The sequence below is a fragment of the Mirounga angustirostris genome, unplaced genomic scaffold, assembly GCF_029215605.1.
Source record: "Mirounga angustirostris isolate CCGP_5_RB_7025 unplaced genomic scaffold, mMirAng1.0.hap1 SCAF_9, whole genome shotgun sequence".
Classification (NCBI taxonomy): domain Eukaryota; kingdom Metazoa; phylum Chordata; class Mammalia; order Carnivora; family Phocidae; genus Mirounga; species Mirounga angustirostris.
In genome coordinates this window covers 58467259-58485477 of record NW_026991717.1, presented here as the reverse complement: position 1 = coordinate 58485477, position 18219 = coordinate 58467259, and the positions used below count along the sequence as shown (strand labels likewise).

Below are 18219 nucleotides of genomic sequence, written 5' to 3'. Positions count from 1 at the left end.
CTAATGGCAATTCTTGCAAAAGAGCAGGCTCTTCCAGAGTCACAAGAAAACTACTTTGCTATGTAGGACTGAGTTGCTTCTTTCTCCCCTCAGTTCCACGGGGTGTCTGCATGGTGATGTCCTGCTCCCTGGCCTGTCAGCCAAAGGGGGAATCAGATCTCTCTTTCTCTGATTCTCCCTGCCTCCCTCTTCTCCAGAGTTCCTAGGGAAGCAACTCAAATTGGATGGGGGGGTCATAACCTGCCCTTTGTGACCAGTCTTCCTAAAAGGAACTTGGTTACCACTTTATGGCACCCTTTTCCTTAACAACAACCTCTTCAAACTAGAGACTAGTAATGAAAGAGATAAGAGATCAGCTGTTTGTTTATCTCTTGGATAGTGAGTTTTGCTTTAGGAACCAGGAGCAGGGAGGTCGTGTGAGGAGAACCCGAGGCAGTGGTCAGGAGTCTCAGCATCTGGTTCTGTAAGATTCTAGGTGGGTCTCTCAACCTCGCTCTCCTTCAGTTCCCTCATCTGTGTCTGGAGCCAGGACTAGTTCCTCACCTACCTCAGAGTCGTGCCACGAATTATCCACTGTTAGCATGGGCTGAGACTTCAGAAACATTAAAATACAAGGAGATTTTATAAAAATTATAATAATGATAATTATTGCTGTTGAAACTGCTGATATTACAACTACTTAAACTGTAGCAGGAGATAATGGTCAGTAATCAGAGGAACAGTTGCTTTTTACTCTGAGCGTTGTGGAGGATATCCTAGCACTCCGTTTCCTTGACAGCTGAGGGGTGGGTGTCGCGAGGTTGCCCTACAGTCTGGAGAACAGCCTGGGAGGTTCTGAAGGACCAGCCCATCTTCATGACTGGTTTTTGATGGTTCTCTGCTCTTGCTGGAAGAACTGGTGCTTGAGTCTCAACTCAATCTATACCATCTTCACTGCAGTCTATGAACCTTTTAACACCGAAGACAAGTGTCCAGTTAATCTTCCTGGCAGGACTACACAGACACTTTGTGGGGCACTCACCGTGTGGGTGCCATTTTTCTAAGCACTTGATGTGTGTGGTCTCATCTCCTCCCGCCAACGACCCTCTGAAGCAGTTACTTTTTTTTTTTTTAAAGATTTTATTTATTTATTTGACAGAGAGAGAGTTAGCGAGAGCAGGAACAGAAGCAGGGGGAGTGGGAGAGGGAGAAGCAGGCTTCCCGCCGAGCAGGGAGCCCGATGTGGGGCCTGATCCCAGGACCCTGGGATCATGACCTGAGCCGAAGGCAGACTCTTAACGGCTGAGCCACCCAGGTGCCCTGAAGCAGTTACTTTTATATTCATTTTATATTCATTTTACAGATGATGAACATAAACTCGGTGTACATTAGAACCACCTAGAGAGCCACAGATTTCTGGGCTTGCCCCTGAGTTTCTGAATCAGTAGGTCTGGGTGGGGCCTGATAATTTGCATTTCTAGCAAGTTCCTAGGAACTGCATTTGAGACCCACTGGCTTAGGGATATTTGGTAATTTACCCAGGGTCATAACCCTTGTAAGTGGAAAAGCTGGGACTTGAGCCAGATCTGTGGGGTTCCCAAGTCCATGTTTTTAATTACCTGCCTTTACCAAGAGTTTGATTTGGTGCAACCTGATAAAGGGTTGTTTAAGTTTGTGATTATTGACAATATGGCTCTTGGTTCTGCCTGTCCTTCTCCCCAGTAAGGCAACTGATTCTCCAAAAAGGAAGCATGGCTGGCTTCTTGTCCTCACCTTGATGGTGGGAAGAGATATGTTCAAATCATGGTCTCAAGGCCAGGGAGGCAAAGGTGTTCCCATGGGCCGAGTCCATTCTGCAGTTCGGCATTTGACTCCAGGCACCACAGTCCTGATCTTAGCAGATCCCTCACCTTCCTGCCTGCTCCAATGGGTGTGAGTCCTGGGGGCTAATGACTAGACTGAAGTACTTGAGAGGCTATCGAAATGGCAGAGAATGAAGGCTCACGACAAGAGTTTTTGCACTTTTCTTAGAAAATTTACACTCGTGAATTTGCACTTTTGTTAAAGAATAATTTCCTTGTGTGCTTTCTTGCAGATTAAAGGCTTACCTGAAGGTTTTGACCATCCCAAAATAGGGTCCAATTATTCAGTGAAAACGGTGGAGAAGACATGGAAAGCTCTGCAGGACTTTAAGGAGGGCAATGCCATCTTTACCTTCCCAAATACCCCTGTAAAGTGTGCCGGAGCACCCCAGAAGATCATGTATTTGTCAGAAGCCTACTTCAGGAAGGTATGCTTCCTTCCCAGGGGTAGAGACAAGGAGAGCAGACGGTGCTAATCCAGTGATGCCAGAAATCCATTTTATCCATGTCAAAATACCTTTTTTATTTGTAAGTTTTTATTACATATGTACAAAATTATATAATTGGAAGTATATAAAATAGAAAAAAATGAAGTCGCTATATTCCATTTACTTTAATATAGCTGCTGTTATCAATTTGACATGTCCTTCTATTTTGTTTCCTAAACATGTGTTTTTTATTTGTTTGTTTGTTTTGTTTTGTTTTGTTGTAGAGCATGTGGTGGGGAGGGGCAGGTGGGGAAGGAAAGAGAGAGAGTCTTAAGCAGGCTCCGCACCCAGAGTGGAGCCTGCTGCCGGGCTTGATCTCACGACCCTGAGATCGTGACCTGAGTCGAAATCAAGAGTTGGATGCTTAACCAACTGAGCCACCCAGGTGCCCGTTTTTGTTTTTTTTTTTTAATGGTTACAATCATACCATACGAATTTAGATGTACTACTTTTTATTAAATAGTCCTTGTAAAATACTTTTAATGTGCACATAGAAATCTAGTGGGAAGATGTGTTAGAGATTGTTTAAGTATTTTCATATAGTTGGACAATCGGTTGTACATTGTTTTTTTTTAAGATTTTATTTATTTATTTGACAGAGAGAGACACAGTGCGAGAGAGGGAACACAAGCAGGGGGAGTGGGAGAGGGAGAAGCAGGGGGAGCCCAATGTGGGGCTCGATCCCAGGACCCTGGGATCATGACCTGAGCTGAAGGCAGACGCCCAACGACTGAGCCACCCGGGCGCCCCACATTGTTTGTTCTTAAACATAACAATATCCTCAATTGCTCCCACTCTAGTTCAAGGTTATGAATATTTTCTGGCTCTTGATAAATGAAAATATAGTAGGCAAAATGCCAATTCTAAAGGCGAAAATAAATGTTGACATAGAACTTTAGACCTTGGTGGAAAGAGCTATTTGGGTGGGGACGCTCCGCATTCCTCCTGCATGTCAGAGCCCGTGTCTGCAGCTCGAGTACACCCGGCGTGAGGCTGCGGGGAAGCTGCTCTCGCCCTCCTGCCCTCGTGGGGGATGTCACATTTAGTTTATCATAGTGTGGTTTGACCTGAGGCAGTGGCAGGATTCAGAGCAGCCTGTGGTTCTGTAAAGGGACAAGTGAGAGAAGGGGAGGGGCAGGTGGGACTGAAGAGCCACCTGAATGTGTGCTTGGAACCCACCCTGGGAAGCCTTCACCTGAATTGTGCAGACCTGTGCCAACCGCCCTGGGGAATGAAGGAACAGTTTGAGTCATCGTTTCTGTTTCTAAGATATTCATTCTGGGTTATGAGAATTACCGGATGGCACAGCCTTTTGAGGTTTTTACCCACCTAACTTCTTTCCAATAGTGTGACCCAGGGGCACCTGGGTGGCTTAGTCCATTAAGCGTCTGACTCTTGATTTTGGCTCAGGTCATGATCTCAGGGTCGTGAGATCAAGCCCAACGCCGAGCTCCACGTCAGACTCCGTGTTTGGCATGGAGTCTGGTTGAGATTCTCTCTCTCTCTCTCTCCCTCTCCCCTGCGCCTCTCCCAACCTCTCTCTCTCTCTCTCAAAACAAACAAACAGTGTGATCCAGGTGAGCAAATCCTGAAAGGAGCTGAACAAAGGAAAAGGGAGACTAGCTGTTTCTTCCCACCTGGAATTCTCTTTGCAAAACTCTTTTCTACCAAGTCTTAGATGGCCGAGAGGAAGTTTCTCTTTCAGGACCTATGAGATCTTAGGCATCAGGGAAAATACCAGCCTCTGAAACATATGAACAATATGACTGTGTATGAGCCAATGGGACGGGAACTTTGTTCACTGCTGTTCCCACAGCACCTAGAACAGTACCGGCCACCTCTAGGACCTCATTAAATACTGACTGAGTGGATGGACAAATCAGTATATGAATAAACAATTCAGCTTGTCTTTCTCTGGACTTGACCTCCATCTCTGGCCTTCACATGATTGGTGCCCTCTTTAACCCCTGACTCAAAAGTGCACTTAGTTGCTGTGTCACTGAGAGAAAATAAGGAGAGAGTGAATTGGTTCACACCTCGCCCCATCAGTGTATAGTGATGGAGAAAGTGGGTGAGCTCTCTTCTGAGGGTTTTAATTCTCATCTAGGTTAAAAAAAAAAAAAAAAGGTGGCTGAAGTAACTTTGATGTTGGTTGTTTCTGTTCTTTCCATTTTTCCCAGACAGGGAAGCGATCCAAGGCCAATATCATTTTCAACACTTCCCTTGGAACCATTTTTGGGGTTAAGAAGTATGCAGCTGCCCTGCAGGAGATCATCCAGGAGAGGAACCTCACCGTTAACTACAAGCAAAACCTCATCGAAGTCCGAGCTGATAGACAAGAGGCTGTTTTTGAGAATCTGGACAAACCTGGAGAGACCCAAGTGATTTCAGTGAGTGGTGAGGTTCAGTTGTCAGATACACACGGCTGTAGATGCTGGTGACACTGTGGCCCCCACCTCCCAGTTGCCATCATCGTGCTGGGGGAGGCTGGTTCTAATGAGCATACCAGGGCAGCGGTAGGGGAGAAGGTGGATCAAAATGGATGGGGAAGAGAAAGAGGTAAGAGGCGGTGTCCCTGGGAGCTGAGGAGTGTTTATCTACGGGTATCAAGTGAATTTTGATCCTATTTTGTATCTCCATTTTTCTTCCCGAGTCACTTGAAGTAGCCAAAAATATTTGATGACTTCGGGTCTTGCCTAGAGTTCAGGAAGGGCTTCCATCAGTGGAGGATTTGGTAATTGTCTGATTTATGGAGAAACACCCCTGCCTGTGGGTTGTTCACGAGGGATGGGGGGTGTCTTTAAATATCTTCCACCTGTGCACAAAAGGAGGCACTTCAGAATCCTTGAAAGCTCTTGCGGAGCCATACCGTAACTCGGAAAGATTGAGCCTCTGTATATGGGCTTGGATTCTGCCTGTGTGTTCCTTCTGTGTAGCGGGAATAGTCCTTCTGTAGAGGTGTATGAGGATTAAGAACAAAATGTAAAGGCATCTGGAGAAGCATCCATGGGAGAATCATTTGTTTATAGCACTCTGGCAAGAGCTGTTAGCAACGAGAAAACGGATCACGGTGACATTTTATTCATTCCGTGGTTTTAGAGGAATGAAGGGTTCCATAAAAAAAGGAATTTTGAAATGAGCCAACGACAAATCTTCTAAACATCAAAACTTCATTTTAAGCTTTTTAGTGCAGGCTTTTTTCTAAAATGTATTGCACACATCTTTCCTTTCTTAAGTGGTGTGTATTAACTCTCATTTAAGATGTTACTGATGACTCAAGTTCATAATTTTAAACTTTTATTTGCGAATAATCTCAAACTTAGAGAAGCTGCAAACATAAAACCAGTACAAAGAAAACTGTATGCTGTGTAGCCTTTATTTTCATTCATTTATTATAGAGTTTTACCCTATTGGCTTTATCATTTGACCTCTCTCTGTCTCTCCACATATAATTAATATAATATAATATAATATAATATAATATAATGTAATGTAATGTAATGTGATATAATATATATTCTCAAAGCCTCTAAAGGTGAGTTATATACTTCATATATCATGGCCCTTTACCTAAATACTTTAGTGTAAATCCTTTAAGAGATCCCTATTCTTTTACATAACCACAGTACAGTTATCAATTCAGGAAATTTAGCATGGGCACAATATTTTAATCCACGGTTTGTATTCCGGTTTTGTTGATTGACCCAATAGCATTTATAGTGCTTTTCTCCCTCCAGGGCAAGAGCCCAGTCAACAGGCAGGTATTGCCTGTTAATTGTGATGTCTCTTGAGCATCCTTTGATCTGACACATTTCCACAGCCTTTCTTGGTTGATATTTTGGAATAATACAGCCCGCCTCCCACTGCTTTATTTTTTAATAGAATATTCCTCATTTGGGGTTTATGTTTTCTTGTGATCAGTATCAGGCTGTGCATTTTAGACTGAAGTATTGCACAAGTGATGTCGTGACTTTCTAGTATATCACATTTGAGAGCATAGAATGGTCACCTGCCCCGCATTGATGATGTTTATTTGGATCACCAGTCAAGAGATGGCCCAATTTCTCCACTGTTTAATTATTATTCTTTTTCCCCCTTGCTACTAATAAGAAGTCTGTGAGAAGACACTTTAAGACCAAGCAGACACCCTACTCCCTCCTCATTAAGTTTCCCACTGGTTTTACCATCCACTGATGATTTTTGCCTAATCCAGTCTTTACTATGGCAGTTGCAAAATGATGATTTTTCCAATCAAGCATTCTCTCTACCTTTAATAGTAGGCTGTTAGCATTCTGTCTGCAAGAGCCCTCCCTTCTCTCTTAATTCATTAGTTATTGGTATGAACTCATGAATTTTGTTTTTACCCCCAATGGTTTATAATTCATTACTGTCTATAATTATTTTATTTTATTTTTTTAAAGATTTTATTTGAGAGAGAGAATGAGATAGAGAGAGAGCATGAGAGGGGGGAGGGTCAGACGGAGAAGCAGACTCCCTGCTGAGCAGGGAGCCCGATGCGGGACTCGATCCCGGGACTCCAGGATCATGACCTGAGCCGAAGGCAGTCGCTTAACCGACTGAGCCACCCAGGCGCCCCCGTCTATAATTATTTTGGTGCTCACATTGTCCCAGATTTGGTCAGTAGGAGCCCTTTCAAGATGGCGATGCCCTTGTGACTTGTCGCCATCATATTTTTGAGCACTTTCCTGCTTTCTGGTGTCATAGGATGTCCCAGGCTCATCTAATATCTGCTTGCTGCAGCTCAGGGTCATAATTTTGAATAGCTTTCATATAGTTATGCTCCTAGGGCCTACTAGGGCTAGTTATCACCTTATAAAAGGGTCTCAGACTACTCTGTTATTTGATTTTGTGTGTGTCCTTTTTGTAGCTTTCCAGTTTTCTTCTTTCCTGGCTGTCAGGCAGTTGTAAGTGACTCTAGAAGGTCCCCCCAGCTTCAGCTCTTTTAAGCTGCTGCTGCTAATTCTTTATTGACTAGAAAATGAGAACATGTTCAATTCAATGTTAAGTAAAAGTGAATGAGCTACAATGAGGGCCCACAGCACACTTTTCTGAACAAAGTGTATGCGCTTGAGTGCATTAACTTAATTTTGTTATTTGGTCTTTTTTACTTTGGTTCTCAGCTGTGCTCTGGATATAAAGGGTTTATAAAGAAGAAAGATATTTGTATCCCCTTTGAGTGATAGGATTTCAGGTCAGATTTTCTTTCCAAACCCAACCCCACTCTTAAATTGGAATTCCAAAAAACCTACCAAAAGGTGTTGAAGTAGTGACTCTCAGCCCTGACCACACACTGGAATCACCTGGGGAGATTTTAAACGTTCTGATGTCTGAGTCTAACCCTCACAGATTTTAATTAATTAGTTTGGGGGGTGGACTGATGATTGGGAGTTTCAAAATTTCCTCTGATAATTCTCATGTACAAGCAGGATTGAGGACCACCACTGTAAAGAATTAAAAAAAAAAAAAGAAAAAGAAAGCCTATAGCCTAACCCCTGCATTATTCAATGGTCAACGGTAATGTATTTCTTTACAGATAAGCAAATGGAAGGTGAAGTGACTTGTCCATATAATGACATTCTGTTTTTCATGGTAAACGAACCTGTCCCTTCAAGCCAGAGCTTCCAAGACTGTCAACTACAGGTTTCACATGTCAGAATCTCTAGGAGATTTTGTTCAAGTACAGAGTCCTGGGCCTCACCCAGACTCGCTGGATTGGGATCTCGGGGTGGTGGGGCCCAGGAACCTGCATTTCCCTAAATGCTGCTTCTAAACATGAAAGTTTCAAAAACGCTATTCTGAAGAGATTATGTTAATGAAGGAAAACCAAGTTATTTATCATACACGGTTTGTGGAAATAACGTATAAAGGACAAGCTACAGCGAAATGCCAATGTTAATTTTCAGTAAATCTATAAAGCAGACCTTAGCATCTCTTTTGTAGGATGTTAGCTCAAGTAAAACTTCATGCCTTTATGATGATTATATGGAAATAGCTAACTTTCCTTCTAGCAGAGATGGATGGAATTCATGTGTACTTGTGAAATTTAAGCACATTAACGCCAATGAATATAGATGTCTCTGGTAAGATTTTTCCCTCAGCTAAAAAAAAAGTAGTTCTGGTTAACTATTAAAAAATAGACCTAGCCTTAGTAATTTGGTGGATGATGGTTGTTGGCCATTTTCTGCATTATCCTGCAGACAGGTGTTCCTTTTCCACGGTCATTAACAGAGCCAGGCTCGGGGACCTTTGCGTGTAAGGAACCACCCAAGATCCCCTTGCTGAGGAGCTCTGGTCATTTACAGCACCGTTCTACCTTACGGCTAATGAAACTTATAATGGTTTGAGAGTGGGAATAAAGACAAGCCACTTCTTTAACTCCTTCCATCATCCATGATTAGCAAGCACTGATGAGGGTGCGGACTTCCTTGTGGAAGTCGGGAGCTATTGAGCATCACAAGGTTGGGAGTGTCCTAAGATGCTAAGGTTTTCACCTTAAGGTGAAATGTTTTACGACCCTTAAATCAGTTTGAAATTGCTAGATGGAGTTTATAGATTTTTTTTTTTTTAAGATTTTATTTATTTGAGAGAGAAAGAATGAGAGACAGAGAGCATGAGAGGGAGGAGGGTCAGAGGGAGAAGCAGACTCCCCGCTGAGCAGGGAGCCCAATGCGGGACTCGATCCCGGGACTCCAGGATCATGACCTGAGCCGAAGGCAGTCGCTTAACCAACTGAGCCACCCAGGCGCCCTAGATAGAGTTTATAAATAATAATAAAAAGACGAAAAAGGGTAAACTATAAAATATTACATAAACAAATATGAAAGTATTACATAAATAAATAAAAAAATTAAGTGCGCTATCCAAATTGATCACAGTGGGTTAGTGCAGTGCTGCAGTTTTTTTTGGGTAAAAGAAAATCCACCCTGTCCCCTACACTGTTCAGTAAACCCTTTCCTGAATCAGATCCCTCTCTCCTCCAAAATGCTAGCTAATATTCTCACCACCTTTTATTTCACCTTAAATTGGCATTCTGATGGTTTCCTTTATGGATTTTGAGAGTCTACCCGTATTTGGGAATGGTGCTCACTTACTAGCTCTGAACGCAGACTTTATAGTTTTCAGGGACTCTGAGCACCTTTTTGCAGAATAAAACCCAAGTACCAGACTTTACAAGTAGACAGCTAAGAATCAGGGGAGAGCAACTGAGAAACACCTCCTCCTTTGTTTTAGGAGTAGTAGAAACATCAGGGGGTTCTTTTAGAACATTAGTGAGGTTCATTCTGGTGTTTGTGATTCCCCCATTCCTCCTGACCAGAAGGATCATGTTGAGTCTATGCAGGGAGACTACAGCAGGCAAGAGAATGGTTAGTTGTTTTACCATGACGCTGCATGGGAGTGTGTAAGATCTTGGAGAGGGTGTGGATTAGTGCAACCATGAAGCAGATGGTGCACCATGCAGTGTACGGGTAAGGGAGGTCAGGAGGCAGCTTGTGAGGCTGGAGAAATACTGGAAAAAACCACAAATTTGGATGCTTTCCTTCTTTGTAGTATGAAATGCTTCATGTGACCCCACCAATGAGCTCACCAGATGTCCTCAAGACGAGTCCTGTGGCTGATGCTGCCGGTTGGGTGGATGTAGATAAAGAAACTCTTCAACACAAGAAATACCCAAATGTCTTCGGCATTGGGGACTGCACCAACCTTCCCACGTCGAAGACCGCTGCCGCAGTAGGTAAGAGAATGAGCTGGGTTTCTTACTCTCTCAGAATGATGTCACCCTGAAGCACCATCATAACAAAAACCAAAGCTTGGCACAAACGGCATTCCATTAATAGTGAAACCTTTGTGGCCTAAAAATGACTTCAGCCTCCCTGACACAGAAGCAAGTTGTCCATGAACTTAGTATCGTGTAAAGAAGAAAGAGTAGGGGCTCCTGGGTGGCTCAGTCGTTAAGCGTCTGCCTTCGGCTCAGGTCATGATCTCAGGGTCCTGTGATCGAGCCCCGCATCGGGCTCCCTGCTCCGCGGGAAGCCTGCTTCTCCATCTCACACTCCCCCTGCTTGTGTTCCCTCTCTCACTGTATCTCTCTCTGTCAAGTAAATAAATAAAAAAATCTTAAAAAAAAAAAAAAAAAGGAAGAAAGAGTAGCCTGACCTCATCTGCCTTTGTTTAGGTCCGGGGAGTTGTTTGCAGGGGAGGGGACATTAGGGAGAGGGTACCACCTTTCCAGCTCTCTGGAATTCTGTTACTTCTCATACTGCCACGCTCCTCTCCTTGGCCTTTTTTGCCCATGACACTAGGCAGGTTGGCTATTTTTCTTCTGCTTGAAACACCATAAAGCTGGGGAAGCTGTTTGTTTTCACAGAAAACGCATCCAAGTCAATGAAAGCTTGCAGACCATAAAATTGTTCTGTTAGGACAAATACAGTGGAGCGTGCCCTGATTGGTACACGATTAAGGCCTCAGCCTGGAAAAGTAAATTCATTACCTCCATGTTCTGCACCAGCAGTGATGAGGAGAATTGTCTTTTAGATGCTGTCCTCTCTCGACAAGAACTGTCTTCTCCAGATGCTGTAAAACACAGACCTTCCCGCTGCTGGGATGAGAACGTTTTGTGTGAATTGCACACCCGTGGAACAGATTGTGTTACTTTCACTGCTGCAACCCACGAAGGGCTTTCTAGGAAACCCACTCAATGTCTTTTTCATTATTAATAATCATTTCCCCCCAACTCTTGATTTCAAAAATCTCAAACCTGTGAAAAATTGGAAAGTACAATGAATATCCAGATAGCCTCCAGATATTAATCGGGTATCATCTTTTGTAGCATTGGCTTTATTACTCCATGTACATTTTTTGCCGAGTCATTTGAAAGTGAGTTTTGACATAGTAATACCTCACCCTCAAGTACGTCGACCTGCATCTCTTACAAAAAAGGACTTTGTCCTCTATATCCACAAGACCATGGTCATGTCCAAGAAATTGAACACTGTATTATCTCATATATAATCATCTCATATACAAGCCAGTTCAGACTTCCCCAGTTTTCATAAAAATGGCCTTTATTACCCCATCCCCCCTTAAATCCATGAGCCAGTTAAGGGCTATACACTGCATTGGATGTCATGTCTCTTTGGTTTCCTTTAATCTAGAAGAGGCCTTCTGACATTTGTTTTTTTTCAATTTCATGACCCTGGCATTTTTGAAGAGTCCAGGTTGGTTGTCTTGTAGAACATCCCATAATTTAGAATTGTCTGGTGGTTTTCTTAAAATTAGATTCAGGTGATCCATTTTGGCAAGACCCTCCACACGTGAGGCTGTGTTCCTCCCGCTGCCTCACCTTAGGAGCCCGCCATGTTAGCTTGTCTTGTCCTTGGTGAAGTTAGATTTCATCGCTGAGTGAAGGGGTGCCCGTTGGTTCTCTCCACTGTAAAGGTATCTTTTCTCTTTGTGATCTACAGGCAGACTGCGTGATGATGCTTTAAATTTACATTTCTCTTAATGTAATCTGCTGAATTTATGTGTGGAAAATGCCTGTGGATGCATGTGGGGCCCAGATTACCCAGTGTGTGGCCTACTTCAAACACATTTCATTCACTGTTCTGAAGAGATAAATATGATTACACCAAAAGTTGTAAGTGAAAAATCTTGTCCCCAGCCCTGCCTTGCATTTGCTGCTTCTGTGTTCCCCCTGAGCACGTAGAGAGTATCCCCATTGTTTTTTACATCTGTTTTTTTCCCGGTCTATATTCTTTTTTTTTTTTTTTAAAGATTTTATTTATTTATTTGAGAGAGAGCACATGAGAGGGGGGAGGGTCAGAGGGAGAAGCAGACTCCCTGCCGAGCAGGGAGCCCGATACGGGACTCGATCCCGGGACTCCAGGATCATGACCTGAGCCGAAGGCAGTCGCTTAACCAACTGAGCCACCCAGGCGCCCCCCCCCGTCTATATTCTATTATATGGTTGCTCCAGAATTTATTTAATAAGTCTACTCTTAATTTATATTTATGTTGTTTCCCATTCCATTTGTATTTCAAACAGTGTGAATGCTTTTATTGCATTCATGTTAAATGCATATATATATGTCATTTCACATTTTAGCAATGAAATAACAGTAGTCCCAGTGTTCCCCAGGTGGATCTACATTTCTCATTAGATTCCCTTCCCCAGGTGTTCTGAATATCCCTAGCAAGGTTTTCACTTGTCCCATAACCCATCCTTGGCTTACTTGCCACCCAACCAGGTGTCTTACCTCATTCCAGACCACTGTGCTACTGTGAGTGAGACCCCATCTTGCCGCATTGAATCTAGTGTTCCCGTGGCTCATGCCTCTTTCTCTGCCCCAAGATTCTCCCTTCATTACCCACACCACATCAAGACCAGGATGTGACATTTAACAAAAGTTAACCGAAGGTTTGGGCATAACAGAAGGGGATTATAATACAGGGAAAATCCACAGCTCACATATACTTTCATACACCACCCCCCACACACACCTTAAACCTGGACAGTGTGACTGCTTCCTGGGTCCCAACCTCTCTGCAGGTGGCACCTGCTGGCCATTGTTTCTCCTCATCTGTTGGCCTTGATGCCCTGCTGCAGAGGCCTCCTTGGGTCTTCTCAGTAAAGATTCCAAACTCTCTATGGCCCTAAAGGGGAACAAAGTTTTCCAAAATGGAAATATGATCTTTAGAGATGTTAAAACAATGAGGACAGCCACTTTATATATAAAAAATATATATATAATATATTATAATATAATAATTATATATATTTAAAAGACATATTCACTTATTTTATTTTTTTTAAAGATTTTTTTTTTTTAATTTATTCATTTGAGACACAGAGATACAGAGAGAGAGAGAGAGCATGAGCAGTGGGAGAGGCAGAGGGAGAGGGAGAAGCAGACTCCCGGCCGAGCCAGGAGCCCGATGTGGGGCTCGATCCCAGGACCCAGGGATCACGACCTGAGCCGAAGGCAGACGCTTAACCATTTGAGCCACCCAGGCGCCCCTTATTCACTTATTTTAGAGAAAGAGAGAGAAAGAAAGAGAGAGAGAGCAAGCAGGGGGAGAGAGAATGTCAAGCAAACTCTTCGCTGAGCACAGAGCGCGACACGGGGCTCGATCTCACGACCCTGAGATCATGACCCCCGCCAAAATCAAGAGTTGGTTGTTTAACTGACTGAGCCACCCAGGCACCCCAGCCAGTTTATATTTTTAAGCAGAATTATTTATTCCTCATTTGTTTGAACTTCCTCATTTTGGAAAAACATTTATTGCTCTTTTGATTTGGGCATCAGCAAACTATACTCTGCTGGCCAAATGCAACCTGCTGCCTGTTTTTGTACAGCTTGTTTTTGTAGGAATGATTTTTATCAGTTAACATTTATAATCAATTTGATGATAGGGAACACTGTGGTGAGGAAAAGAATTCCATTCTTCTCACTATTACAAAAAATTATTTTTATGTTTTGGATTTTGTTAATAATTTTTTTTTCTCTCTTGTTATGTAATGTCTTTGAAATTTGCCTCTGTGCCCACAAGGTGTAGAATTTTAATTTATTATTTATTTATTTATTTATTTATTTATTTATTTATTTATTTAGAGAAGGAGTAGGGGACAGAGGGAGAGGGAGAGAGAGAATCCTAAGCAGGCTCCATGCCCAGCGCGGAGCCCGATGGAGTGGGGGGCTCCATCTCAGTAACCTGAGATCATGACCTGAGTCAAAATCAAGAGTTGGACACTCAACTGACTGAGCCACCCAGGCGTCCCTGTAAAATTTTCCTTTACAGAAAAACTTTGTTGACTCCTGACTTTGGGGATCACAAAACAACTGCTTTAATGAGCATTTTACAGTATAAACATAACCCATCTTTCCTCAAAAGTAAATCTAGTTTTCCACCTCTTGAGACACAAACTGCCTGTATTTTTAAAAGGGCAGTGTTGATTATTCAAAATTTACACAGCCTGGGATTAGGTGATATTATGGAATTATTGCTAGAATTTCAGGTGTAAAAATGCTATTGGGTTTGTACTTAAAAAGTTCCTTATTTTTCAGAGATAGACACAGAAATATTTATGGGTGAATTGTTGTGACGTTTGCTCTGAAAATACGCCAGAAAAAAAGTGGCATCTATGATGGGATAGATGAAACAACAATGATAGAGTTTGAATATTTTCATAACAGTCTCCCACTCTTGCCATCAAAAACCAAAAACATCCGTCTACCTGTCTGACTGTCTATATCTGGTCCAGCCTCAGCCAGGGCATTCTAGTGCAAAGGAAAGCTCACTGTTTGGCCTAATTGAATATATCTGAGGTTGTCTGGACAAGGACAAAGGGACATCTGAATAGGCTAGGGGATTCTGGACACACAGACCAAGTTGACAACCATTGACCCCTAAGAGTAGGGGGAGTGGGTTTGGGGTAGGACCATCCTTGCAGTTCTCTTGTTTGGAGAGTTTCAGACTCACAGAGGCATCTGTGTGGGCCTTTGATGAGTTAAAGAACCCTTTCTGGTAGCCAGAACTTTGAGTGGCAAGGTGAGTCATGTTCTAGTTAAAATCTAGAGGGATAGGGAATAGAGGCTTCTTAACTTGTTTGCATTTAATTGCAAATTAGTTTTCTTGGAAAACCTAGATGCTTATATTTTTCGGACTTTTCCATTTCTCTTCCAGCTGCCCAGTCAGGAATACTTGACAGAACAATTTCTCTAATTATGAAGAATCAAAAACCAATGAAAAAGGTTTGTATGCCATGTAAGAAGCCCTGTCTCGATTATCATCTACTCTGCGTGAAAGCAGTGTTTTCCCACAATTCTGCCACTTTCTTAATTGGTTTCTTTTACGTGGGCACTTTAATTTTTGCCTTTAGCATATATTTTTGTTAGATAATTTCCATTTTTCTGTACAAAAAATGAAAATCTACAAAAAAGAAGGAAAATTGCCACTATTTAGGGTAAATAATAAATTCTAAAGTATTTCTGTACTACCATGAAAAAAGCCACTTTCCAACTCGGTCTCACATGCAAATTTAGTATGATGGCTACACCTCGTGTCCGCTGGTGACTGGCTACAACCGTGTGATTCTTGCGGAGTTCGACTATGACGGTCAGCCACTGGAAACCTTCCCCTTTGACCAGAGCAGAGAGCGACTTACCATGTACATCATGAAGGCCGACCTGATGCCTTTCCTGTACTGGAATATGATGCTGAGGTAAGGCCTTCGTCTAGGGTAGAGACCCGCCTCACTGGCTTGTGCAGGCTGGTTGTTTCAAGGAGGGCTTTAAGCTATAGGAGAGATCAGGACCCAAAGCGGAACAGGCAGATGGGATCTGCTCTGTTGTGCCTTTTCTCGTGGCTGAGTGATGGCAGCCTAGGATCTGCGACCTCAGCCATACTTGGTGGGGAAGAGGCTGCTCTGGGTGAGGAAGGGAGCCATCCCACATCTGCCAGCTACAGGGCGAGGCAGCCTCTTCTCTTCATTATTGGCAGTGACCAAGTCTTCCGTCTTCCATGCCCTGGCTCTCTCTTGCTGCTGGATTAACAACAACAACAACAACAACAACAACAATAATAGTAAATCACTTTCACGTGTCAAGTACTTTTTCGTCTGCCACCTTTTGTTTTCATTGTGTTCCAAGAAAAATAAAACCTAGTGATTAAGAGTATAAGCTTTGGAGTCAGACTTGCGTCTGAGTCCTGCTTCTGTCATTCACTAGCTGTGAATGAGAATGCTGACAAGGCAAGTTGCTTAAACACTTTATGTTTAAGTTTCTTATCTGCAAAATGGAATGAACATTGCCTACCTCACAGGATGAGGATTGATGAGATGGCACATAGAAAGACAGCTACATAGTAGGCATTCAATAAGTAAACAGAGTAATTAAAATTAATAGTTCTTCTTTGTCCAGAAAATGACAATCTCATTTCACTTGTTCAAACCCTTAAGAGATAGTTAAGTCAGGATATGTACACTGGTTTTCAGCCAGGGGGGATTTTGCCCCCTAGGGGACATTTGGCAATATTGGGAGACATATTTGATTGTCACAACTGGAAGGGATGTTTGGGAGCATCTAGTGAGCAGAGGCCAGAGATGTTGCTAAACATCCTGAAATGCACAAGACAGTCCCACAGCAAAGAAATACCTGGTCCAAAATGTCAGTAGGGCCAAGGTTGAGAAACCCTGACCTATACTTAATTTATGAGCAAATGAGAGTGGAGAGGACTGCAGTTTGCATGTAGTAGAAGCTTCCTACCTGTTTGCTGAATTGAGTCTGTGTGTCCAGGCTCACATAGCAAGTCTGTGTCAAAGCCAGGATCCAAAGTAGGTTGTCCCCTCCCGGTCATGGGATCTTTCTACTTCACTAGACAAATGTTGTTTTATGTGCCGAGAAGCATGCTCTGTGAGCAACCTGGCCTCCCGTTGAGCTTCCGGCTGCTGAAGTCACCCTCATCTTTTCTGATGCAAATAATCTTCTCTGGTCATTTCTTCCAGGGGTTATTGGGGAGGACCAGCTTTTCTGAGGAAGGTGTTCCATCTGGGTATGAGTTAAGGAGGGCTCAACCCTTGCTCTCCTTGGATGGCTTCTGAACCCAAATCACAGTCGCTGATTGACCAAGAACCTCACGAAGAACTTAAACCTAACCCTGTGCAAAGAGTTTACTGCTGGATCATGGTGACCAAATGCGTCCCTTTTCAGTGCCTCTGGATAGCCACTGTGTGGTCTGCCCAGGATGAGTTTGATTCTTTGGAAGTATTCAAATGAAAGGATAGATGCCTATTTTTTAAATAAAAGCTTGCCATTGATTGAGATTCTGTGACACAATTTTGTCTTGACCGGTGGAATGAAAATTTACAGCATTTGGGAGCAGGGGTTGGTGGCGGGAGCTTACCTGTTGCCTCCTGTAAGCGTTCCACTGATAGCCGGCATGATATCACCAGAGCCTGTTTGGATTCACAGAAAGTCACTCCAGGGAAAATATTATTTCAGGCGGTGTGTGTGAGACAGCCCCGAACACGTGATGCTTACAAGTCCTCTGTGGGGACGTGGTGGCTGCAGCCCCCTTAGCTCCGCCACCATGTTTGTGCTGAGGCCACACCTCCTCCTGGCTACTGACTGATGGGGTGCTGGCCCATCACTGTAGGATGTGGGACTCCATGGGGCAGCTGGCCCCAGGATGCCCCGTCAACCTGGCCAAACCAGCCTTAGAACTGTGTCCTCAGAGGTTCTCTTTCCCGGACCCTCCTACCTTCCCCTCTTCCTGTCCCAGGCGTCACAGCTGCATCATGGTCTGAAAGCCCTTCCTGCTCGTCCCATTCCTTCTCCTTTAGACTTTGCAGACATTCCCCCCGCTGAATCTCTTGCAAGTCTTACTCTCTCATGGCACATGCTTTTCGGGGCACCTAGGCACACGGAAGATGAGGTTAGAGGAAGTCTGATGTGTGTGGTGAGCATCTGTTTGATTCAGTCCCGATTTTGGCCAGTGATATTTTGAATGAGTTCCCATTAGGAATATTGCAGGAAATCGTTCATTTATTTGAAGTTCAGCAGTGGCTTAAAATCATTTGTTCCCAATCCGTTTATTTGTAGAAACTTACAGTTTCAGTTCCATCTGGTATTTTAAAGCTTTGTACATTTCATATATACTGAACTCCACCAAAGGGAAATGCATAGCAGTCTAGGCAATGCCTGAGATTTTTATTTTTTTTCTTTTTTATTTTGTTAGTCACCGTAAGTGTCCTCCTTAATACCCACCACCTGGCTAACCCATCCCCCCCCAAAACCCTCAGTTTGTTTCTGAGTCCAGAGTCTCTCATGGTTTGTCTCCCCCTCCGATTTCTCCTCCTTCATTTTTCCCTTCCT

General features: G+C 43.3%; 1 protein-coding gene across 1 annotated transcript in view; it reads left to right on the top strand.

Moving 5' to 3' along the window:
• The window catches only part of SQOR (sulfide quinone oxidoreductase), a 29666-nt gene extending 12498 nt beyond the window's left edge, over positions 1-17168 (top strand). Inside the window, exons 4-9 of the mRNA XM_045900145.2 lie at positions 2075-2269; positions 4510-4719; positions 9899-10082; positions 15032-15099; positions 15391-15569; positions 16851-17168. Of these exons, the coding sequence (XP_045756101.1) occupies positions 2075-2269; positions 4510-4719; positions 9899-10082; positions 15032-15099; positions 15391-15569; positions 16851-16908 (894 nt within the window). The 3' untranslated portion in view covers positions 16909-17168. The remainder of the gene's footprint in view (positions 1-2074; positions 2270-4509; positions 4720-9898; positions 10083-15031; positions 15100-15390; positions 15570-16850) is intronic.
• Positions 17169-18219: the final 1051 nt, after the last annotated feature.